Source organism: Pundamilia nyererei, unplaced genomic scaffold, assembly GCF_000239375.1.
Source record: "Pundamilia nyererei isolate P.nyererei 1_Seehausen unplaced genomic scaffold, PunNye1.0 scaffold00008, whole genome shotgun sequence".
NCBI lineage: Eukaryota > Metazoa > Chordata > Actinopteri > Cichliformes > Cichlidae > Pundamilia > Pundamilia nyererei.
In genome coordinates, this window is record NW_005187409.1 from 3,239,765 (window position 1) to 3,266,849 (window position 27,085).

The 27,085-nt window shown below is 39.5% G+C and overlaps 1 protein-coding gene across 2 annotated transcripts; it reads right to left on the reverse strand.

Annotated features, from left to right (window-relative positions):
- Positions 1–165: 165 nt before the first annotated feature.
- arhgef6 (Rac/Cdc42 guanine nucleotide exchange factor (GEF) 6) lies at positions 166–26,698 on the reverse strand. 2 transcript variants are annotated; one of them, XM_005722960.2, is made up of 22 exons: positions 26,400–26,698; positions 25,255–25,338; positions 23,484–23,568; positions 20,098–20,213; positions 19,111–19,315; positions 18,246–18,298; positions 17,773–17,867; positions 17,517–17,612; positions 15,770–15,892; positions 13,465–13,603; positions 13,126–13,185; positions 10,961–11,107; positions 9,984–10,070; positions 9,454–9,535; positions 7,971–8,086; positions 7,615–7,794; positions 5,696–5,716; positions 3,961–4,054; positions 3,601–3,687; positions 3,382–3,481; positions 3,067–3,121; positions 166–2,576 (listed from the first exon to the last, which is right to left on the reverse strand). In XM_005722960.2, the coding sequence occupies exons 1-22, from the start codon at positions 26,562–26,564 to the stop codon at positions 2,454–2,456; spliced, it is 2,313 nt and encodes a 770-aa protein (XP_005723017.1). In that variant the 5' UTR covers positions 26,565–26,698; the 3' UTR covers positions 166–2,453. The 2 variants fall into 2 exon arrangements, with proteins under 2 accessions (XP_005723017.1, XP_005723018.1); XM_005722961.2 differs by lacking the exon at positions 5,696–5,716.
- Between the last annotated feature and the right edge of the window lie 387 nt (positions 26,699–27,085).

Here is a 27,085-nt window from a genome sequence, read left to right on the forward strand (position 1 = left end):
GCAACATGCACACTCCTGAACCACACACATGATGAACACAGCATGGAAAAGCCTCTCTCTGTGGATTTCCAGTGTGAATGAAGGAACGCTGTTCGTGCCGTTAGTAGAAATCTTAAGGAGTTTTCCGTTACTCACTTGGATAAATCAATACCAAATGCTGAGCTCCACGTATTATATTAAAGTTTTAATAAAAGAATGATCATACCAAACATAAAGTACAGGGTATCTAGAAAAAAAAAAAAGCATTACAATACTTGCAACAACAATAATTGCATAGAACAGTCTTTCAAAAACAAAAACACACAGTGGTCTGGAGAAAACATTTCAGATAAACGGGTTAAAAATTGGATTTCAACCCCTTTCCACCAGTAAGTACTCACTGAGACTATTGGGAATTTGAAACTACAGTATGCGGCGCTTATGAGAGCAGTTTTTACAGAAAGAGCGGTAATGTTACTCTCAGCAGCGAACGTGACGAGACGGACTCACACATCTGTACAGGAAGCAGCAGTAATGCCGGATAAAATCTAGATGCTATCAGTGTCCCAATTCAAATAATACAGGCCAGCTTCAGCACCTGAGCAGGCATGACCCCGCAGCCATGCTCAAGCTAGACAGTGACCCTGTTACTGATGTACCAGTGCTGCCCTGTATCATACACAGTGCTTCAGAGTCTCTGTAAAGAGGCGCACGAGATCTATGAGAACAGCACTTCACATACAGTAATACGATAGGATACATTTTCATTTTTAATAAGTTTAAATTTGATCACCATCAAGAGACTTCATTAAATAAAGGAAAATGAAATATAATGAATACTTAACTTGAACTTTTTTTTTGGTCAATAAATTGTATTTTTTTATTGCAATTTCTCCAACTTGGGCCCACCATGCTGGGACCAAGCCAGAGGGTCAGTTAGTAAAGCAGTCACTTATTGCATTTCAGAAGCATCTACTGCCTCTCTGCAGTGCAGTAAGATAAGGAAACAGTGTTGACGGTGCACACGCTAAAACCACATAAGGAAATGTACCGTTGAGAGTCCTCGAGAGGCTGTTTTCTTTTTAGACACACTAAGAGCTTGAGCCATTTATTACAGCACACCACCCATGATATTTCAATATGCAATATTTAGTTTATTCACCCCTTCAGGAGGCACTTAAAAAAACCAAAAAAAACAACAACAAATAGATGAGCTTTACTCTACACCGACAAATCGTCTCCATTTCCTCTCTCCATCAGCTCAACAGGAACCCACAAGGATACCATAGAAGCTGCAAAACAAAAACATCTAAATTCTCAAGGCGTGCTCTTTTACGAAAGTAATCTTTCCTCCTATGTGATACAAAAAAATTTTTATTTTCCCTCAGCTTAAAACCGGGGGATTTTTTTTCCTGCCTGTACATATCAGTGTAGTTTATTCAAAGACAGACATAAAGGCAGCAGAACAATATCTAAAAAGCCAACACCACAATGAAATGCTTGGGTGAACAATAAATAGCTATGCAATTTATATGTTAAAAGGATTCTTGGATATATTTCAGTACGAAGAGTAAGGGTAACATCTTTGTTATTATTTGTGTACTCTTGTATAATAAAAGATACATAGTAAGATCTTTTCTATTTTAATATGCAGCTGCATCCCTGATAGCTTTGGACTATATATCTGAATTTCTCGATTATCACATTTGTGATGCAGAATTCACACTGATACATGTACATTCATGCAGTTTTTAAATAAACGATGACGGGCTCCGTTTTAAAACTAAGATTACGACGATGAGCTAACCTGATTGTTTGCCTAAAAAGCAGCCTGGAAATGTGTAATGCGAATGTCTAGAATAATACACACACAAAACAAATCACACATACAAAAGAGAGATTCTTCCCCCCCCCCCAAAAAAAAATAAAAATCTATTTTCCCCATAGGGACCCTTACGCCAAATAAAATACAACAATGACAAAGTGAAAAGAATAAAATCAGTCCCCGTGATAACAGAGGTGCATGCAAGAGAACACCCATTAAAATTAATGGCTTCATACTCCTTTTCTATTTCCAAATGAAGCAAAAGAAATGGTGGCAAACTCTCCCCGTCCTTGTTCGAAATTCTTCCATTTGCTGGGGAGTGTTCACAGTGCCAGTCACCAAGGGGGGGGGGGATTGCTTGTTTCGTCTTGGTTCAGCTGAGCTGCTTCAGAAAGAAGCACGTGTACAGTCTCGTCTAGGTCAGGAAGAAAGAAATCGAGCTCCAGAACCCCTGAGAGCAAGTCCTGCTCTGTGTGATTGAAATGTGATAACACAACATAGATACACAAATACACACTCGTGCACGCACGTGCACACACACACACACACACGTCTGACGCTTTCTGCACCCCCCCGCAAGCGTTGTTGCAGAAATGTTGACACATACACGCACAGCCACAAACGAATGCTGATGATTGGATGGTTGTGCTCAGTGGGCGCCGTCATCCCAGCCACAATCGTTCTTCTGCTTAGCCAGTTTACGGACAAGTCTCTCAAGCTCCTTGCGAGACTTCTGCTCCTCCTCCAGAAACTGCTTCATCCACTTATTCTCCTGCCACACATTGTGTAAAATAACCAAGTTAAGATATATCAGAGCCTTTCAAGCATGCGTTTCACAATTTGAGGACATTTCAATTCAGTTCACTTCTTACTCACTGCCAAAAACCACCCCAAAACACCAAACCTTTCAATATTTTATTGAGGATATACGTCTAAATAGCGAGCAGTCAATTTTTGAACATGAGAGTCTCCTTCGTGCTTGAGTGTTTGCACTCATTTCTTTCATCTCGTCTGCTCTCGGTTTCACCATGTATGCGTAAAAGCCCCACCTCCCCACACATGGAGCAGAACTTCAGTTGGAAAAAACGAAATGATTTCATTACCAGAATTAAACGCTGAAAGTGACTGATTATATATGTCCAAATGACCAAACAAACTCAATCTGATACACAAAAGAGAAAAGCAATCAGGAAAGGAAACAGAGTGACTGCTTCCCCTAGACAACCTATATTCTTGCATTAGTGATCTCCAATCTCACTCACCTTTTTAAGCTCATGAACCTCATCCTTTAAAGCGTACACGGCATCAACCAGACTCCTGAAAAAAAGGGTAGCATAGTGTTTGTGTCATACTTCAAGATATGATATGCACGCTTTAAACACCCTCTCCATCTCAAAGAAAGCTAATTATTTTGCACTTCAAACACATATCTATGTACATCTATACCCACACATATACGGTTGATAGACAGCATCTCAACAGGTTAAATGGGATTAACATCAAAACTCTGAATCTATCTGCAAAAAAAAGTACATCTGAATACACATAAAAAGAGTACTAAGTAATACTATTCTTACTTTTCCTCAATAACCGTCTGCCCGTTGCTCTTCATTTCCTCCACAATGATCTTCTCTTCCTCTGGCAGGAGCACCTGAGGAACACACTCTTTCCGTACCGCTGTATAAACACACACACACACACACACACAAAATAATGATAAAGCTAAAATCATTAGAGCATAACTCTAAAAAGGCACTACAGACGCAATTCATCCACATCATTCTGCAAATACACACCCGTGGTGCTCTGATGCAGGCTGGCTCCCGTGCAATATGCCTCAATTACCCTCAGAATCTGAGCATCCTCCTCTAGAGCAACTGTACCTGTAAAAACCAGAGATTGCCATTATTACACAGCACTCTGCTGAAATGAATGCAAATGACATTAGAGGTGTAAGGTAAGAGGTTTGTTCTGTGTGTTCATTTTAAGATAAAGCAGCGCTGCAGAAGCCCCAAGTCTGCTCTAGTGATTTCTAAACCATATATGTTACATTATTTCTGAGCAACATCATTAAAAGAACATAACTTCTTGTTTAAAAGCTTGTTTTGAGCAATGCTTTACACCTCCCATTCCCTAATATAAAGCAAGACACTTACTTCTTCTCATGTGAATGTCATCATCAGAGGTCTTGCGCTCTTTCCTCCTATTTCCTGGCAAGAACCTCATAGGCCGTGGGCTCTTGCTGGTATCCTGGAGGTGGTCGACAATAAACTAAGTACATCTCTGTACACAAAATCCCTCCTCCTACACACACAGAGCAACACACTTCTGAAAGCCAGTGGTCCAAACCAACCAGAATGCAAGCTGAAAGGGATGTGCATCCCATGTGAATAAACATCAGTAAACACACATACACCACACACAGAAGTCCATCAACAAACACAGCAGCAAGCATGTGATGATGACCAAGACCAAATTAGCCAGTGATCTGTGTTAATATGTACCTTGCCTACCAGAGTTTTACAAAAAAAAAAAAAATACTATGACTTATTTCATCACCTTTTTTTTTTTTAAATCTACATCTTTACCCACATCCCACTGCAGCAAAGGCAGAAGAAAAATACTTTCAATATAAAAGCTTTATCTGTGGTCTGCATCAATTAGAAAACCATGAGAAAGGATCTTATCTAAATGATTTAAACCATGTGGTTTTATGAGCTGCTGTCTTTGGGGTCAAAATGATGGTTTCACTAAACACATGAAAAGTTGCGCTTTGATGACTAATTAACGTGTTAAAAACGATTCCTAAGTCACGGTGAGGGTGATGTACTTGTACCATTACATACAGGTGCTGCAAAATGACTTAAGAACATCTTATGATGTCATTTGCCCCATGTCCTTGGCTGGAACTGAAAAGTTGGTCGAACACGCAACTGGAAACAGTTGATTCATGGGACATCCCTAAACTTCGCTGAAACGATTTTCTCGTAAGAATCAGGAGGACGGAGTGACTCCTGATTGTCACCACCTGTCTTTTGAAACCACTGAAGAGGCCACAGGACTTACAATAATGCAGGTGCACGGTGTAAAGGTTGTTTCCCTATATTGGTTTTGTGTGCGGGGAAGTCATTTCCCAAAGTTGAAGGAAAGGTAGATTCAGGTGCTGTTCCATTAGCAACTCGGCAATTACTCAAGCGCGGAATGACCTCACACGTAAAAGGTTATGAAGTATATGTATAAGAAGCTATTTTGGCTAACGTGTTAAACAACTGCTTGATCTGACTGACTAAGCTGAGCTTTTCCGCTCATTTAGAAGTTGGTGTTTAAACTTGTGCACCTGTCTGGATCAAAAACAAAAAAACACTATATCATTATGCATGGAGAACATAGTTTCCTTCCACCAGGTTTTCCATTAAATGAAATTGAACTTCAATGAAGTGGGATGTCATCTAAGCCATAAAAGCATACTTAGTCTGCTGACAATTTAAATGTGGAAACATATTCATGGCTGAATGACTGTAGAACTCAATATGCTCTGTGCCTACAAGTCCAAAAATAGCTTCCCTAGTACAATTTTCTTCTATTGCTCCTTCAGAGAAGGATTTCAAAAGATAGCTGATGCCGTACATGACGACTAGAAGACAAATAGCAGGTTTGCGGCACCACAGAAACAGGAAACTAACAGATGATAGCAAGAGAGGGGTGATGCAGAGAGAGCAATGACATGCTAGCTCAACACTGGAGATAACACACACACACACACACACACACACACACACACACACACACACACACACACACACACACACACACAGGCAACCCCATCCCACCTTTCTGAGCCCACATCCTCCCACACACAGAGAATAGAAACACAGTGAGGTCTAACCTTACCTTCATGATATAAGACATCCTCTACAGAAGGCAGAATGGAGAAAGAGAGAAAGGGGAAAATGTGCATGAAAAATACAATGAGAGGAGGATGCGCTAGTGAGAGTTAACGATGAACATTTTTAAAAACCCGTCTGCCATTCACCTATTCTTCGTCTGTGCAGAATAGGGTGATTTTGGTTTCGTATAAAGAGAGACGTATAAAGAAAAGAGAAAACTGACAGAAAGCCAGCAATGCATTCAGGACATGTGCATGCAATCTCTATAAGATAAATAGACCCAGATGGCTGCAAGCATGCTGCCTGCTCCCGTCTTCAAGTTTGTTGTCAAGAAGGCATAAACACATATTTAAAATACAAGCTATTAAACAAGACACATGTTAGTTTGCAGATATCACATGTGATACACTGATATCTATTCAACACATTACCAGAGTCAAGTCTAACTGAAACTTTTAAAACTGCTGACTTGATACTTTTGTGAAAAGCGTACACCACCCACATAAGACCACACCGTAAACATCACATCGCTCATAGACAAGTAGCTCATAACCACTGATGCAGTCATCATTCTTAAATGCCAGGCACCCTTTGTGACCTTGCTGCCATTACTGGAAAATATTTCCTCAGAACAACACCTTGACTGCCCATATTTCAGGAACAATTTCAGTAGTTTCAATTTTGTTCCCCTTCTTGCAACTAAAGCTAAAATGATGCTCGCTGCTTGCCTTTGAAAGGCCACTTTAGCTAACTCACACCCTGCACTGTTAATGTCACAGCCATTACCACATTTTCAGAGCCTGTGACCACATACCTTTAAGCTGTACGCTCCAAACCATATTTTGTTGCGCTGATGAACAGCATTAATGTGAGTTACTGCATAGCAATACCACAGTTCCTTCGATTAATGGTGTCAGTCTATAACCACTAAATGATTATTTAGAACAACATATTACCAAAATATAAGTTCACTATGTCTCAAAAAATGTAGTATTCAGATAAGACCGATCAACCACTTTATCCAATTGCAATAATCTTAGTAGGAGTCTCAATTCAGAAGAGAGTCCCACATCTTTTCTGGTCCGTCAATTTTAAATTAATAATAAAAAAAAACAACAGAGCTAAATTCCCAAATAACAGATGTGTATATGTTAACTAGTTGAATTGCGACACTGAGAACAAAGAAGCAGCTCTTTGGAACACTTTAGTATTGCAACACCTCAGTACTTCCTGTGTCCGGTGACATTTGAGCCATAATTAGTGCTGACACTAGAGTGGAGGACAGGACGCTTTGATTTAACCCATATGATGCTTTACTAGTAAAATAGTAAATAAATGAATGAATCTATAACTCCAAGTCAAGATAATACTCTATGTCTTTTAAAACTAACTGAAGTGAACCCAGTGCCTCCAAAAACAGCATCCGGTGAAGTGCACAGTAAAGCGAGGATTTCACACGTTTGTAATCTCAAACAATTTTCTCCGTCCTATTAATTGTAGGAATTTTTCATAAAATGAAAGTTAACTTGCAAACATGGACCATAACTCATACACGCACACCTCTACTTTGTGCATCTGAAAAATGTAACATACCAGACAAAAATGGAGACTACTGAGCTCTCGTGTGTATAAGCCGAATGTTTAGATTTAGTTTATTTAAAGTTCGTGTGCTTTATTTGTTTTTTAATATTTATTACATGTCTAGTTTTTATGGCTCGAATTTCATTAGCATTTAGTGCGTGATATAATGGAAGGCTTAAGCTAAAACACATCACTGTAAGACTTGACAAGTTACCAACAAACACGGATACAGCGGTGGGCAAGCAGAGGAAGGGGACTTCTGCTATTGGTACAGTTTTCTGGCAATGTATCGAATGACTGATACTAAGAGACTGGTGTGGGCTTGTTTGTGCAACTTTCTACCTCTTTGTAGCCCAGAGCAGCTGAAGGTTTGAGGGGAGGTGCGGGCCGCAGACAGCTGAGAGACCAGGGCTTGCTAATCTTTGGTGGTTCCAGGGGGCCACGACTGACGCTGCTGAAGCTGCCCTGGTGATGTGGGTGAGTGGTGGTGCTGATCATGCTCACTGGTTTACCATCTGCGTTCTGCATTGAACCAGACAAAAGGAAGCAAAGCAAATACTTGAGAATTACTGTGCATGTGTGGTGAAACATGAGTCTGCCGTTTGTCACTTTTTGGTTTTCACACCTGGGAACTGTGTAGGATTCACTTTTGGTACTGTTTTGAATTTATGCATACGTGTGTCTGTCTCTGTCCTAACCTTTGAAATGGTGCTGGCAGGGCTTCCGCCTTTGGTAAAAGGTTGAAGGTGCTCTAGCCATTCCTGTAACTCCTGGGCACTGCTGCAGAACACTGTAATGCGATCAATCATGCTTCCTGCAGCAAATAAGACAACACGCAATAAATGAAGAGCTGCTTTCCTTCACAGGTGTTACATACAGCGTTTACATAGACTCATCATGGGCATGAATGTCCTCAGAACAATGAGAAAGGTTAAGTGACTCAGTGAAGCTCTAAGGAGAACTGATGATTTACAAAGTCGCCAAGGTCGGGAGAAAGACCCAGACTGTCAGTCTCAGGTGGGGTCTTCAGGAACAGCCCAGGACCCACCAATGCTCAGGCCTGCCATGAACAGGGAACTCTTATATCGCCATGGACTGAAAGGGTGCCAACCTAGAAAAGAAACCGCTGCCTGGAAAAACCGACGCTTTTTCTGGGCAGCGAGTACAATTTCCACTGCTACCCACATGAACAAGCCAAATGTCTTCTGGATCAAAGTTTTATGGTATGATGGGAAAACAATTGCATTATTCGGCCACAATGATAAGAGGTATGTACCAACTGTAGTTACCAACTGTCAAGCATGGTGGTGGTAGCATCAAGGTGCACTGAGAAACTTGGTAAAGGACATTTAACCAAATATTAGTAGGGGTGTATGTATATTTTTGCCCCTGTTCGGATTGGAGAAAATCTAAAATAAATTAAAAATTGTACAATTATTCTTTCTTTTAAAGTAATTAAAGGTTTATGCTAAATAATCATTCCACCCAGGATAAAGAACAGTTCACAGAAATCATCTAATGCCCCAAACGACCATGACATTCACGTCCATGATGAGTGTATGTAAACTTCTGACCACAACTGTACGATTCATAAGACCAACGTATGTCACAGCCAGAGCAGTACCACCCATACTTTATATTTTAGCAATAATCAAAGCATGTTTTGAAAAACCTTATGGTTCTAATACTGGAAGTCAAGCCACTGAAAATATGAGGTTTCACATTTACAAACAATCACATTTATAACATTTCACATCGTTATACAGAAAACAGCTTTCTTTAAAAAAGAAAAGAAAAAGAAGAGTGGAATAATGGATGGATGGATGGATGCATTCCAGCTTTGGATGTATGGCTTTTTTAAAGGATGCCAGACTGACTTCACCATTGGGCTAATTTTTTTGTCACACGGACAAAAAACCCTGCTTTGTACAAACACAATGAACTAATGAAAGCATGAATACTTTACAGGGGAAAAGTGTTGTCCTGAAACACTTCAAATGTTAAATGTTAAACAATTCAATGAATTGGTTGGTCAAATAGTTTATTGTTATGTAAGAACAATATCACTGTCCTCTCAAATCTTTTTTTTTTTTTCTTTATTTTTGTCCTAAAATTTCAGATTTCAGAACAGGATAAGTGGAAGGAAATGGAGGGATGGCTGGTTGGATTTTAGATGCAAACCTGTGATGTCAAAGGCAAAGTGGGAAATGTCTCCTTCGTCCGCGTGCCTCGTTACTGTGGTACCTGTTAGAGGCAGTCTGCCCTGAATGGAGGAAAACCAAAGAGAGAGGAACACTCAAGTGTAAACAAACTAAAAGATGCAGTACTGTGTATGTCGTGACCAGAAAAAAAAGGTTAATCAAGGAAAATCAGGACTGGATAACATTAGGGACAACTGATGTTACATATGTGTTTCATTAAACATGTATATGTAAAGAAAATTTTGAAACTGAGCAACTTCAAATCTTTCTTCAATTTATTCTAAGATAGTATCCACTTCATGCTTTAGACAGTGTTTCCACAACTGATGGAATAGAATGAAAAAGGAAAACCGTGCATATTTAGGATTTATATTTAATACTCTATTTATTTATTGCATAGGCTGCTGTTTGCAGCTGACTGAATACATTAAGTTTGACTAAACACTAAATCAGCCACAAGTTTGTGCGCGTTTTCAAAGCGTTTCTCTAGACGGGAGGTAAACGACATACCTGATAAATAAAGCCACTCATCCGGGGACTGGCAGACAGCATTACTAACACATTCGGGAAAAGCATAAGGTAACGCTCCTCTTTTTCCTAAAAGAGAGACACAGTAATTATTTTTGCAAACCTATTGTGAAGGTTAGAAAATGCATTTTTCAACAACAACATTGATCGGTTATGTTTTTTTTGGTGTTCTTTTTCTTGAGTTATTCAAGGTAAACCAAAGTGATTCATTGCACTTCTTTGCAAGAAGCAAGCCGTTTCAGGTTTCCCTCCTAATGTGACAAAAAAAAGTGAGCATATTTTAGCTCTGGTTGCAGCAGGCCAGTTTGGGAAAACACTTGCTTGTTATATGAATGGAAATTCAAATGAGCTATGAAACAAATATGGTAATTGTTATGCTGGTTGGAAAGCGGTTGGCAGTGATTAAAAAAAAAGAAGGGGGGGGTGAATCCAAATGTGCATCTTGGGCTTTCTTCCAACCACGGACTACGAATCGACCCCTACACAGAAACCACACATGAAAGAGGAGACGGCTTTTGGGTCTGCCTATGGCCTACTTAGGTTTCAGTTCTCATACTTGAGGGGGGTAATAATTTAGCAACAAAGGGGAACAGATTTCCGCACCTACAGTTCCTGAAAACTAGAAACTTAGTTTGTTTTAAAGATTGCTACACTGCTGGATCTCAACAGGAAAAGAGAAAAATGTACTACAGATAAATTATCTTTTAATTAACAACAACTATTTGTTGTTATGAGAGAGCTGTAAAGGAGCCAGGCAGCTTAATTAATTAACTGATATGATTTTTCGTAAATGCTACAAGGACTGGCTTTCAGAAATGGGAAAATACTACCAAACCTCTGATTGTACACATATTCTAAACTAACAAAAGGATATTTTGTATTTAGTATTATTGCGGCAGTTCCACTATAGTTTGGCTGAATGAGCTTTTTCTTATTTAGGAAAACCTCATATCTCTCACCTCACTGCAGCCATTTCTCACATGCACCAGGGACGTGTAGGCCACTTGACCAAGACTCTTCATGCTTTCTCCCTCCCAGCCCCGCACAGGTTCTGACAAGATCTGCAGCTCCAGGTTCTTGCGCTTCCGCAGATCCTGGCACTGTGTCTTAAGCACACAAGCACACACAAGCTTACAAAACTGTGCAACATGCTGGTGGAAAATAAATCTGATATTTTTCTGGACCCTTTTTTCTTGCCTTTTATTACTACTGAGTAACAAGCAACAGGATAATCTCTCCCCCCTGTGGATATGGCTTTGAAAATGTAACCATTGCCATGTACGCAAAAGGCATAAAAACTAGCATGCAACATAAAGTAGTACATTTTTCAGGTGCTGTGCAGGGGTTCTCCCTCTTCAAGCAGAAAAAAGTGACAATGCAACATTATCACTTTCCACTGCACGTCAATCAAAAATTAGGGTTTTTTTTGTTTGTTTTTTTAAAGAGCACTGTAAATTAGCATAGCATTTCTAAAGTACCAGAGATCCTAACCACACTCAAAACACACAAAGAAACGTCAGACTTGCAAATTACAACGGAGAGTGATAAATGATGCCTTTTTTTGTTTCCCCAGTTTCCTGTGTAGAAGAAACGAGTGAGTCACTTTATCTGCTCTTATGAGGAAGTCAAAGCAATACCGGGGAATTTGTGTCTCAGGGTGGCGTTCGCTCAGGTATAGTGCGGTTGCTCGTTTCTAATCCAGCTCTTTTAAGATGGCATTTCAGTTCCCACCCACCTTAGGAACAATACGATCACTCAACTTAAAGCAGAAAAAAAGGATCACTGCATTGTTTCTGGTTTTTTCCCCCCTATCAGAGCTCTGTTTGATTATGAGGAATTGTGCTAAACTACTCTGTCGAATGAAATGAAAACATGTAAACACGAAATTGAAAGTGTGATAACATTATTTACCAAGAGCGTCATTTCCACCATTAACTAATTCCTTATTAGCGTGCGTATTAGCAGCACAATGGCTTTTATGCGTCACCATTTTCTACAACTGGTAACCATTTTCCCTCAGTTACCATCCAAGTCCTGTTTAATAACAATATGTAAGGATAATAAGCTTTACTTTGTATAAGCCTCATTACAGAAGATTGCACTGTAACATAAGCAGTCACTCCCTATTATCTGCAGCTGATCTGTTTTTGTTCAAAAGAAACCACAAGTGTTAGTTTCCAAATAACTGTATCGAGCTTTTTTAACTCAGAATACAGTTTTCATTATTTTATAAAACTGCCTACTCTTTACACCAAGATCCGACGCTGAAGCACACAGCTACTGAAATGACTTCACCAATTATTCAGCTATTCTTAGTAAATGGATTACACCTTGAAAAAACTGCAGATTTATGCATTTGTCATTAACTGCCTTAGCGAAACCTAAATTGGCGAATAACGTGCAGGCAAGACCTCACTACAATTACTACTGCTGGGCACTATTAACACTAGCACACTTAAGCAGTGGTCCCAACCCCTGGGCCACAGACTGGTAACGGTCCGTGAGTCGTTTGGTACCAGGTTGAGGCTCGGGTGTTAAATTTATGGTTTTCAGGGTTTTTTATCGTTTTTATCGTTAACTTGGTTTCCCTGGGTCTTTTCCCGTGTGTTATGAATAAAAGAATTTTTTGCTACCGGTACTGGTTTTATTTTGTTGTATTTATCCGCGACACCTTAAAGGCCGGTCCGTGAAAATATTGTCAGACATAAACCGGTCCGTGGCGCAAAAAAGTTTGGGGACCGCCACACTAAAGGATTAATGAGTGCTTTATAATGACTAAAAAGGTTGAAAATGTACTCATAAATCCTACAGTATATTAATTTCACTAAAACATACTATGATTGACTTAAATAGTTGATGTGCAATGTATGTGCAATGTGCTTTTAAATGTTAAGTATTGATGTATTGATGACAATTAATTACTAATCAAGATTATTATTCTGGGGAAAAAATGACATTTTAATAAATATAATCCATATTATTAATTTTATGCAAAATGTATTTTTTGGATAGTAAGGGTGGTAAGGTAGCACGGTCCTGTAAGGAGGAAATCCAGGAGCTTCACAGTCTGTCATGACATTATCCAGGCTTCCTCTGCAAGTTCACTTCGATCCTTCTGACTTACCAAAAGGCTCCTAAACGCCGCTGTTGCCTTTACAATGTCAGTGTAGTCAGGGTGGGCTTCCTGCGGTGCAAATGAACATTACAGGTTTAAACATAACAGTCTTTATCCTAAAGGAATACAAGAGCACATACAGGTATACTGTGCAACACAAAGGGAATTCAAGGACTGAAAAAAATCATTTAATGCAAGTTGTTTAATTTATGAAAATACATAGTGTAACTTTAATAGTAGTTTAGCTTCTGTAAGTAAAGCAAGTGAATAAAACAGTAAAAAAATATTGTATTTATACTTGTATATAATTTCAGTATGCTTTTTACATGTCTATGCCCTCTCCTTTACCTCCACATGTCTCTCTAGCTCCTGTAGCAGGGTAGGGTATTTTTCAAGCCTCATGAAGGGCTTACTGAGGCTGGTGGTCAGGGTCATGACTCCTCCAGTACTTGCTCCATGACTCTCCATGAACTTCTCAAGTTCCTCACTAAGAAAACACACACACACACACACACACACACACAATTTATAGGCAATATTTTATTTGGGGGTGGGTGGGGGGGCAAGTGTGTCCAGGGATGAAGTACGGGGGGGGGGGAGCGAAAAAACAAAGATTACGGGTAACGAGAAAAATCACAAGTTTTTGAGTCTAGATTGCATGCAAGCTGTAAGCCAGGTATTTATAAATTATTATATAAACCTTCATTTTTACTATATAATAAATTGTAAGATAGGCTTTAAAATTATAACATAACCATGTATTTCTTGCTGTGCTGAACTGCAAAACGTAGGAGTGAAATTTTGTATTTTTAATAACACAACGTTACCATATACAACACACATTAACCACATTATCAAAAGCTCTCACTTTCATAGAACTGTCCCACCAGTAAAATGAAACAAAGTGTGCAGAAAAGCTCAAAGAATTAGTCATTTTAACACAAATACATCCATGTTTCATTAAAGTGACAAATGACTCGACAGAGTTCAGAAATCTACACTAAACAGTGGAAACACTGCTGAGAAACAATAGGAGTGTCCTCATAAAACAACACCATGTGATAAGCTTTGAGTATATTAATTGTCACGCTATTCAGTTGTTAACGAGATCAGCAACTCGATTGGAAATGCAAACGACAACCTCGGACAACAGCACCTCTTCCTGTTTCCTTAAATAGAGAAATAAAGAAATAAATATCAATAAAAGTTAAGCTATATTTTTGCCTGGTAACAGGTTTCTATATGCTACAATTTTTTGAGCTGTGGTAGTCATCATATATTTAGATTTTTTTTTTTTAAATGTAATATTTGTATTATGTTCATGTTTTGTGATGGTATATTGATGAAATCAAAAGTAACAACATATTACCGCACACTGCCCTTTATTTGTTACAGCAAAGCGAGCCGATCGCACTGCAGAAAAACAGTAACCCAAGTGTATCACATTTGTGGTGCATGTGAGATTTTCACATGCACCATCTTTGATGGTCAAATATTTCACAGACAGTGCAAATCAGGTCAACATTGGTTTGGTGCAAATCTACGTCGTTAGCTGCAACATGATCGCTTCAAACGTGGTTTGAAGAGATCGTCATTCATGAGTTTCCACGATCCAAAACATAAATCTGCAGCAGCACTAACTGGTACAAAAGGGTAAATGAGAATGTGACAAAAAAGGCTCCTGCAACTGAAATGCAAATGTGCTTACTGTGAAAAGCGCTCTGTGCGCCTGTCCCCATAACCACAACGCTATACACAGTATCCTGTCAACAGTTGACTTCCTGTGTGTAATTCAACTTAATCTTCAGCTCGCAGTGCAGAAATAGACTAGACGCCTTAACATTACCCAAGGCGGTACTGTTTAAACTGCATCATGGAACTTTCATTATTATTACTATACACATAAGAGAAGCCCTTACTCAATAAGAATAATGAATTTTAGTAGCAACTGAACTCCCAGAAACATCAGGAGACAACACGCACGTTCGACACAAACACTTCTTTACCTTTACTGACACCTTGTGGCTCAAAGTAAAACGGCATGAGATCATTAAAATGGTGCGCAGTGCCCCCAGAAATTAAACATAAACCAACCACATATTATTTTCTCCCATATCATATTAACCCATATGGAAAAAAGAGGTGAAGGAGCTTTACTGTATCAAACTTCAACTTTAGAGTGCACTTCAAAGGTCAGTTTAAGACAGCACAGCATTCATATCCAAACAATGACAGATTATATTAAACCTAGGATATTCCCTTCTTTGACTGCAAAAACTACATAATTTGCTGGGCCTTGGAGATGTCAAACTATGCAGTACTTAAAGAAAAAAGGCAAAAGACATAAAAACAACTGTCACCTGCAGAAATTTGTTTAGTTTTCCCCAGGAAAGTATTTCATTCACCTTTAGGTCAACTTTTGGCTTTTTAAAAGGGGTTTCATGGGATATATTATTGTCTAAGGAATGCCACTAACATTTATTAAAAATACAATACAATGTTTAGCTAAAATAATCAAAATTCAATCATTGGAGAGGATTGGTTACAAATCTTCACCACTGGTTTCTTTTCGCTTTGAAATTAAAAGGCGAGACTTCTCTCTGGCATGTCTCTACATGGCTGACTCTGGTGTTTTGTGTGCAGGGGGGCTGACCTGTGGTCGGTGAGGATGCAGACAGCTGAAGGGTGGCTGGAACAGTAAGCCAGGTACAAAGCCTTGATCTGACACATTAGGTTTAGATAGCAGGCCGCCACTCGCTGCTGTCCCTCTGGGACCCTGCAAAGTCAGAGAGACAGAGCCAAAGTCAGAGAGGTGAAAAGAGCGGGGGGAAAAGCAGGATCATTGTTAAAGAAAAGAAAGACACAGAAACAAAAGATGGCACAATAAATAAAATAAAAGAAGCGAGCATCTGTTTTTTCCCTAATTTTGTTTAATTTTAGCGATAGCTCTCCAGGCTTTCAGAAATTATGTCAAAGTCTTTCTTTGGACACTGGCTGTTTTTTCACTCAGAGGCAACTAACTCAAGGATTGAACCAGCATCGTCTCTACGACACAGACAGGTTGGTAAATAACAAGTTAAAATGCTATTTTATCGACTGTCGCAAGCACACTTCACTTGTTCTAGTTTCTTGCTGAATCTATGAAAAATACCAAAGATGATGGAGTTGATACACATAAAATAGCATTTTTACAACAACAGGGCAATACCCAAAGAGCTACAGTATTAGCTGAAAACTTGGTATATCTCAGCATAGTGTACAGTGTGTCTTTATGAAATTAGAGGAAACTGAACTTTTGAATGACAAAAGTGTTTAAAAAAACAAACAAACAAAAACAAAAAAAACCCACACACACAAACATCTACAGAACATGAACTGAATCTGAAAACCATGTCCTTAAGAAACGGGAAAAAATCCGACAAAGACCTGACAACATCTGGGAGATACACCTGGACCTTCAGTTCAGAAGAGTGGCTATCAAGAAGCAATTTTTAAGAAAGGGAAACGAGCAGAAAGGTCTGAGGTATACCAAATTCCACAAGAACTGAACTGAAAATCAGTGACAACAGGTCTGAAGGAATCCAAATTTGAAATTTTTGGTTGAAATTGTCCTTATTTACAAAGGAAAGACACAACAGTGAGTGTCCAGAGCCATATGTAAATCATGGCGGACGCTCGGCCATGGTTTAGCTTCATTCCTTGAGCATTACCCCAAATGCATCGCCAGCTGTCATCTTTTCTGTCCTCTTTATAGAGCAACATCCAAAGAAGAGCCTCGAATCTCCTCCAAGAAGCCTGGAGAACTATTCCTAAAGACTACTTTCCACATTTCAGTGTATCACCACCTCTATCTTCCGTTTTCGCAGTAAATTATAAACAAATTAGAGGTGGTTTAAGTCTGTAAATATAAGATTAAAGCATTAAGCCCAACTTATTTCATTAGAAATATTTCAGAAGTGTTTGGACTGCACAATCTATGCGGCTCTAAAACTTCTTCACCACCAGTGCATAAACAAATCAAAAGGAATTTTTCAAATATGTGTGTGCAATAAGTAGCTGTGACCCATTTCAAACACTTTATCAGCTCAGTTTCAAGATGATATTTGTACCAGAAAGAAAGAAATAGGAAGAGATGTCTGGGAGGAAGGAAGTGATTGCAAAAATATTATCAAGTATGGTTCGTTTTGGAGAACAAGTATAGAATTTGTGCAGCGTAAGGAATGAGATGAAACTTTTAACTAGTAATGTTTTACAGATGTGTTTCGCTATGTTTTACAGAACAATCACAGGAGTAGGGTCCATTGTGGTCCAAATGTTGCTCTTTACTAAGAGTGGTGTAAAAGTAGTTAAATGTAACCAATGAACGACTTTTTCACATGTCTACATCCAGAATTACTTACTTAGTACATTCCTCCAAAGCCAAACAAAGTCCCTGCTGGAAGCTATTGATATCCTCCAGATTTCCACACAAGGTGGCACTGTCTGCACTGCTGAGCCTAAACACAGAAGTTATTTTAGAATTCACTGCAATTTCGACAAATTCAAAAATACTGGCACACATGTAAACATTTCTCACATTAAGCACAGTTGTAATAAATGCATGCAGCTTTTTATCCTATCATGATCCTGTCACATCTGCTGTTTTATTGCCCTTACTTGTCACTGGATTGCAGGGGTCGTAGGTAACAGTTCAACACTGTTTGTAATTCTTTGAGAAACTCTCGCTCGTGTTCTAAGATGTCCTGTACCACCTGGAGAAGCAGCACAGTGAGCAGAATATTTAACATCTCACACACACAAACGAAATCAACGACACAAATATTAAAAAACTAAACAAACTAAAACCTAAAGAAAGTCTGACTGGCAGTATTCAAAAAAAACACACAAAGTTGAAGCTGAATCCCATAACCTTCCAGATCTTAATATATTCTGGTGAAGTAAATCACTTTCGATCAATGATTAACATCCGTCAGCACCAAGAAAATGTACATTCTGACTTTAACTCCATTAAACATCTAAGGTACAACATTTACTATTCCCAAATATTAAGATAAGCTCTGCATAAAATACCTTTTAACCAAAGTCTTACAAAGAAAACGAACTCATTGTCCTGCATAGCTCCTACTTACCACACTGTAGTAGTTCTTAGTCAGCTGAGTTCCTTTAGGTGACAATGGTTTTTCTATAGAGAGAAAAGCAATAAGGATTTTTAAGCTTCATAGAATTACTTGATTATAACCATCAAAAAAGATATTAAATGCATTTATATATTTTGAGGGGAAGAAGGGGGAAATAATTATATACGTCCTATTAAAAAAAAGAAGTTGCCATTAAATACTTAAATACATAAACTACAACCTCTTTGTCTAACTTGCAAGACAGATTTTTCCCCCTCACATATCCATATTTATTCTAAGATGCAAATCATATCAAATACTTTGTGGTATATATTGTCAGCTTTTGTGTAACTGCACTATTCTATCACAGTGTTTCTGAAAAAAGAAAAATAACAATGCAAATACAATACCATCAGGACACTTTCAGATATGCCAAATATGGTCATAATCTCAACTTCTCTTCCTGCACTATAGTGCTGAATGGCCAGAAAAGTGCGTTTGCAGAAGAATATGGTGAAACGGTTGATCTTTTGGATATAACATTTCATTTCTCGTTATTATTTTAGCACAAGATATTTGTGTAAAATGTTCTGATAGTTAACATATGAATCAATTTATCTTGAGTCTAAGTAAATGTTAAGGCTAACTTTGAAAAAAAAAAAAAAACGTTTAGCAGAATGGGATGACTGGCAACGAAAAAGAAGGTGACAGCTGTCTACAGCAAGGAAGTGTAACACAGCACTAAATGCAAATTACAGAAACCAAGAAAAATTTAATTTTTGCATTTTGTCCCAAAATAACAAACTCATAACACCATTATACGGCTACATCTCTAGAAACAGTAATTTCACGGTCCAGACAGAGCAGCGAAACTCACCACAGGGTTTGATCTCCCGGACGTAGTTACTTGGAAACCAGCCCGTTTTGCCGTTGAGCGTGCCCTCCCACCATCCTCCCTCCTCCTGGCGTGTCACAAGGATCACTTCACCTTTATTGAATGACAGCTCATCCTCATTGTTCTGCTTGAAGTTGAAGCGAGCCTTTACCATCAGCTGCCCACCTCCACCGTTCTCAGACATTTCCTGTTGAGAAAGGTCGTCACAGCCCGAAAGCAAGACATCCAAATGCATCAGCAGGTTTCGATTTTACGTTTCAGGTACCTGACAAATGGCTGGTTTGTTTTCAAACAATTCAGTTGTTATTTCAAAATTTGTCTTAAAAAATTTAATCAAGAAATCTACGGCTCTAATTTTATATTTCTGCGTTTTGTGATTATTGTTAAAATTGTACCATTAGCAGCCAAGGACACAGCCACACAGCCACAGAATGAATCAAGTACATCTGCCAATACAATGACTCATCTACACTTCATGGTAGGCATTAATAAAAATATACACTCTGACTAAACTCATACGCCGATGTAGCGATGTTGCTTGCAGTTAGTTTAAACCAGTTACAAGCCTTCAAATACCTTTATAAGTGTGCCTGTCCCCACACCCCGACTGACTGGTCAAGATGCGCTTGATACATAACACGCTTGCTGACTGTGACTGTGTCTGGCAGGAGGTTATTTCGCCAGGAGGTAATAGTACAATCCAACCACAAATGTGGGCAGAGAAATGGACAATGAGAATACTACTAATACTTTTTAAAGTAACCACCTAACTAAATAATGCAAAACAAACAGACAAATATCTACATGCAAAGTAAATGTATAATGAAATTTCCACACCATCTTTATTTTCTCGCTTTATGTAATTATTTCTTTAGTATGATGGGTGCAGTCATCTGTGCTAAACATCCACTATATGAGCTGCAAACAATATATTTGTATAAATAACAGATAAAAAAAGTGAGACTGTACCACTGATTTGGATTGTCTCCGCAGAGAGCCTTTGGATTTGGCAGAAGACAGCGTGTGTGAAGATGCCTGACTAGGAGAGGGGGTACCGGACTGAGGACATCTCTCAGCAGCACAATCTACAAGCACACACACAGGAAATACAAAGCCTCATACGTCAGTTACCTTTATGTTTAAAATTATGACTCTCTCGTGCACACAGTTCATGCAGGTACACATACTTCCATGGGCTGTCAGCCTGATGATAATTCAAGAGCATGGCCCATCGCTTTGTGCAGCCCCAGGACATTGAACGCACACGGTCCACAAATTTAGAGTTTCTCACAGAATAATGTGATTTAGCCAAAACTGACACACTGTTCCAAAAAAAGATCAAGCAGCTGAAAAATCACAAAGCAACTTAAAAAAGACAAAAACAAATGTACGTATATCCAAGTGGGCATTCAGTCCAGCAAATATGTCTGCTTGAAGAGAAAATCAAGCTCAAGTTTATGTTGCTGACACCGAACCCCTCTAGGCTGTCATCGCTGAGCCACTGCAGCAGAGGAACTGTGATTTAGGGTCAGTAGCTGCCAGTTGTCCCACAGCATGACTGCAGCTCTAGAAATGGGCTGACCGAGGTATCAATTTTGTTGTCAGTATTGACTTGAAAAGTGACACATGGTGGTACTGCAAACCTCTTCTAAGCTAACAAGCAGAAACACTTACTGAAGACTGCCTATCAAATGCCAACTGGATGCTAGCCAAATCCACCATCTAATCCTTTAGGAAAAAAATCAGAGAAGAATGGAAAATAAAGTGAGGGGACTATTTAGCCTTTGTAACCTCAAATTCAGATCAAATAAAGAGTTCAGCTTTGAGGCTATAAAACTGGCGAGCGCTTAAGTGCACTTTCACTAGCAGGAAGAAAATGTGACGCTTTTTACGTAAACTGCATAACATCTTTTGAAGGGAAAAGGCTACCGATTCACTATTATTTTCCATATGCAAATATGTCCGGGTGCCACACACTAAAGCCTAAGAAATATGAGGAAAATGGCACTGAAGGCAGTGGCAGGTGGGGCTCATGGAGTCTGCATGCCACTCGTCACACACAGAGAAGCCTAACAAGCCCGTCTGTCAGCTAAGCTCTGTGGCTGCCACTGTTACTTCAGTATGCATACAATATTCAAAGCAGTTAATCTAAACAAACACAAACTCTGGGCACAGGAACACAAACGACAGGAGCTGACCTCAGAAGAGGACATAAAGCAATAATACAGAGGACCACTTGTATTCAATATCAACTAAATAATCAACTTCAAGTCAAGCTCAAATACAAGGATGGAAGAACAGCTGCTGGGCATTGCTAGCCTGTAAAACATTTGCATATCAATTACATCTGAGCACTGAGAGACGCTTCTGTTCCACATTTTACACAGTGGCATGCATCCTGCTTTTGTTTAAGTGCATTCAAGACTCTGGTCGTCCAAAAAGAAACTCCTTGAAAGTGTTAATATTCTACCAAAGGAAGGTAGGGGTTGGGGATGGTCACGAGAAATGAACAAAGCATCTGATTTTTCCAGGTGAACAATAATGTGATCAAGGCCAAAAGCCTAAAAGAGTCAGCCACACAAAAAAAGTTGTTCTTGACACAACAAGTACCGCTCAAGCTTCAACCTGTTCAGCGTGTATGATCTTTTCTGCACTGCGGAAGTAGGTGAAGTTGGGCCAGGAGCCTCTGCTCTATTCCTAAAATATTCTGTAATTCTGAGACACCGGCATCGCTTCATCACTGGGAACAACGATGATGTCCAAGTAACATCAGCCTTAGGTGGTTATAATCCCCACATGACCACTTTTTGAACCTAATGTCAACTATGAAATCAAGGATCGCCTCAAAATTTGTATTTTTTTGCCAAAAGATACTTTGCAACAACTGATGTAAAATTACCTCGTCTGAAAGTATCAGAAAATAAATGATTTCAGAAAACCTTCATATCCTTAAACCACCTTGCTTTTGTAAGGACAATGCAACATTCATGACTGCGTGGAACAGCGTTCTCGATGGACCACGGTGAAGCCACAATGAGTCCAAAACTTAACGGTAAAAAAAAAGCATTTACATCACAGGGCAGCAAATTAGCAGCACAATGTACTGACTTTGTTCATGAACTAACTGACAAAATAATCGAGCTAGTGCAGGCTGAATGCCTCTGTCCTGAACAATCATCAAACTGTAGCTGAGAATAAGGTTGAGGGTCTTTGGGGACTGGAAAAAGCTGAATAGGACACAACATGTCCTCAAGCTGTTGGCGCTGAGAAGTAAAGGGAACGACTTAAGTAGAAAAACATCTTTGTAACACAATGGAGAAAAGAAAGTGGCTTTCTCGAGTGAACAATTTTTTCATCACTATGTATGTACGTATGTATGTCCTCAAACCACTATGCCGAATAACTTGATATAACAAATTACAGACAGCAAATTCACATCAATTCACAGAGAACAAAATCAAATAAGCCAAATGAAGTTGAAGGAAATGGCCCAAAACTTGATGATGGTGCAGTTGTGTTAACTGTATTTAAGTGTATCAGTTCAGACGCATTACTATAAAAACAAAACAAAACAAAAAAAGACTGGACATTAACACATGCATGTTCTCAATGACATGTGTAACAAAGCATACAGAGGTGGCAGACTTGTTCTAAAAGTTGCTGACTGAATAATTCTAAGGTTCTCCGACAGCTGTTAGCCGGATACTGAAGCGAGATTGTTATTAACTCGTCAGTCGCCCCAAACAGGGACTCTTGAGTAAAGTAATTAGCCCCAAATTGCTGTAGGAATGCTGCAATGCGCACTACTTTGTGCTGTGTCCTTACTGAAGAAATGCATTTGAGGAAGGGATGCATGTGTGTCTGAAAGCAACACTACAGTACTCAGTTACATAAGAAAACAGAAAAAAAGAGAGCAGGGTGTTTTTTGGGGGGGTGTATTAGGCCAAGGATTCACATGAGTAAATATGGCACTCAGCGTGACACAAACACAAACTGTCACGCCAGCTGCCCACCTATACTACAACCAATCATGATATCGAAGGGCTCCGTGGATACAACTGGTAAATTAAGGCAGAAGAACACCAGTCTCATCAGGACACATATACAAGACATGACATCTTACCGGACTACTTTTCACATAAAGCTACACGTGCTTTCGCTTCATTATCTCAGCTCCATTATTATAGGAATTATTTAAATCAAGTGACAATAGAGTGTACCGAAAAAGCATCCAATTCTTTCTTTTCATAACATTAGAAGAATTTATGTAGACTAATGGCCCTTTTATGCTGTCAGTGAGGATGAAACATTAACAATCTCCAACATTCAAGATCAGAAAGAAGGTAAATTCTTACCTTGTGTTGCAAAGTTGACTGCCAGCAAAGTATTTAGGACCTTGCCAAAATTGTCACCAGTGTATAACCACTCTGGTTCAAACACCTGGATGGAAAATTTCAAAAGGTCAAAATTAGATATTTTCTTCCCCTTCCCCCTCTGATTGAATAGATCTGAGTAGGAATGCTTTTTTAGTGCATACATCCACAGCTAGAGAGACAGAGACACTCACTCCAGGTTATTGCACAAACAATGGAAAGAGACACACATAATGAAATGCACACAGGGATTTGAATAAGCCTCTAACAAGACAGACAAAAACTGACATGTTGAGTATGACCCATATTCTGTGTCTTAGCGGTTTGTAATAAAACAGGCAGCGTTGCAGGCACACACAGATGCTCACTCGCACACTGCTGCTCGGTCAGTCTCAGGCAGCTATCTTCTTTCCTCCAGTGGATAAGGTTTCACATTTTAAATAAAACATCTTAAATATAGTGTTTGAGTAGTATAACCTGCATCATGAGTCGTGTACAACATCTTTAAGTGTGATCATTACATCGCTTAATGTGGGACGAGCCTTAGGGTCGATGTAACTAACAAGACTTGCGCTACAAGTTGAAAAAAAGATAAGGAAAAAACATAACATTACCTTTACAAATACTGGCTTTACATCACCAAAAGCAAAACAAACCGTTGGTCATCACGATAACTGTTGCCAGCATTCACAAAAGTTTTGGCAGGGGTCAGTAGTTTCAGTGAAAATGTATTTATGAGCGTAAAAATCAGAGCAAATAAATCTTCACGTAGAGTTAATAACACAGAACAAATATTGGAGAGCCCCAACAGTAATTGATGCTTCCTCTTTCTGCATCTCGGAGCAGAAGTGAAAGCAGAATTACTGCTTTCTCCAGTCACAGGACAAACAGGCATTATCAGCTATAGCAAAAAGGGATGAAAAGTCCTCTTAACATGATCACATCACTGACCAAAGGATGGGCGAGGTTTGCCATAATGCCACACAGACATCCCCTGGCTGCTACATTTAATAGCGCCTCTCCAAAAACTTCTGCCCATGAGCTACTGGCTGGCTGCAAAAGGTCTAATTATGGGCTAGGGCACAGTTGGTGGATAAAAGCAAAGGGGACCTCCCAGACATAACAAGCCAGCTGGGCAGACCTACTGAACCACTTGACTTTGCAGTCAGCCAGCCTTGCTGACTCAATTGGCCATTTTAAAGAAACCAAGCGTTGTAATTCAAGACCAAAAAATATTATTTTTAAAGCTGGAAGAGACATTAACGTCCAGTGTGGTGGTAACAAACAGGCTGGTACAGAGACAGAGTAACCTCCCAACATCTGGAAAAGATACACCACTTTTCAATATTAGGGAATGCACTGAGCGAAACAGCACTGCTTTGGGGATTTTTGACCTGCAGCAAAACTAACCATTAAGTCACGAGTGCATGCAGGAGAAAATTTATTAACAAGGAAGTAAATGCTGTTCAAAACTCAGTTGTACCAGTTTGAAAACAGACAGTGAAGTCATGCGGGCCAGCACTTCACTTCCTGACTGATTAGTGGGAGTGAGTGACAGCATGTTTATATGTCTCACTCCACATGGACGTGAGGGGAAAGCATATGCCAGCAGGGTAAGCAGATCACAACACAAGCAAGAGTGTGTTCACATCTTGCAGTAGACAGGAGATAACGGCAGAGTGAGCTCAGTGTATTTCAACAAAACATGCCTCTGAATATAAAACTTGACAGACCACACATTGAGATAACTTACCTCCACTTTCAAGGACGAGCATCCTTTTAAAAACTCCTTGATGTTGGAAATGCAGTCTGCTTCAGTTCTCGGGTCCTGGCAATACTGAGTACACGAAATAAATATATAAACACATACCTCGGCTTAGTATGTCAAAGAGGCATCTGACACACTTATCAAACGCTCAAGGCCAAAGCTACAAATCACTTCGGTACACACTGAGCCCCGCAGTAAGTAAGAGAGATGCCGCAATCCGACTGTGGCAACCTAAAGTTAAGAAAATAACTGTAGATTCTTCCTGCGTCTCCTTCATGCATATATAACCATTACCACCACAAAACCGCCGTCAAAATAGCCTTACTCAAGCAACTTCCGCTCATTTTTACAGTTTCAAAATAAAATCCCCACCGACGAAAAAAAAGCTGACGATTGTATTTTTTTAAGCAAACTTCTAACAGTTCCCGTAAGACCAATGTAGTACTGCCACAGAGAATGTATGTAAAACTAGGGTGATCGGTCTGCCATACAAAGGAGAAGTTACTACTTCCGATTTTGTTTCGGGCTCGCGTTGTCGCCGCTTTGCGCTTTTTTTCTTTTCTTTTTTTTTCTTCAAAGGGGAGGTCGCACCGGGAAGAGCAGCCGCTCAGGAGGAAGTGACGAACTGTCTTTGCAACTGTTATTTATCACTATCAACTTTGCCATCTATAACAGTGAACACAAGTTGTGATAAAATTTATCACCTTTAAAAAAGGACACAAACAGTGTGGCGAACCTCTCCGTTTGTTCTGTACAGTACGGCCTATGTGCAATGTTTAGCGCACACTTGCTACTCAATTTGCCCTGTTTTGGTGGGTGTCCACACTGACTCGCACCTCTCAAGAATGCGGAACATTTCTGTCGCTTCACAGGAAACCATATCGTGTATTCACAAGTCTGAAACTCTCTAACTGTTGTTGTCGTTTTTGAGGCGACACCTATCGCACAAAACGGTCACAGACGGCTGTTCAAACTTCATGGTTCGAGTTCAGTGAGCTACAAAATCGCAAAGGCCTGCTGGAGGGAGAAGTTCTCGTCGGTATCACTTTAATCAAACCCCTCCCTTCTTTTCACCGTCGACGGATCTTTTGGCATTTGTTGACTCGAGTTAGCTTAAATCAATAACTCACCTTGGGAGTGAAGCCAGGTACGAGGCGCTCCGAGAGCTTGCACAGGACGACTCCATCCTTGAGCGAGGTTTTCAAAAACTCCTCCGGATCCGCTATGTTCTTTTTAGGCGAGCTAAGCACTCCTAATGATATCAACCACGTTACAGTCTGCTCCTCTGGATTCATAGCTCCACGAAATGACCATTGCCTAAGCCTGCATTGCTTTTAATTTAAAAAAGAAAAAAGCTGGCGTCCTGTTCCGTATCAATATGCAACTCACATCCGCACTTCTGCTAGAAGTTTAAAAAAAAAAAAAAAAGAGGCGGAGGGGGAACGACGACGCTGTGTTTCTACACGCAAAACTGATGATCACCCCTACTGGCAAATAGGCACCTCAACAATAGTTTTTTTCCCCCGTCTTCCCCCTCTGCAAAGTAGCACATGCTAGTAGAGGGCAATCATATTACATACTGAAATGCTGCAAGGCTCAGAAAACCGATATATGCAAATTGCATACTGATAACTCAGAAGAGGCAACTATTTAAGTCTAATATAATAAAGAGTAATAACTTCAACATAATTGGGTCAAATTTTTTTCAAATATGGAAAATGGGTCATCTGCCACAGGAAGCCTTATATGGGGGGAAATGTGATATTTGCAGATAATGAGTGTCTTGGCTAAAAAAAAAAAAAAAGTTTAATCATGT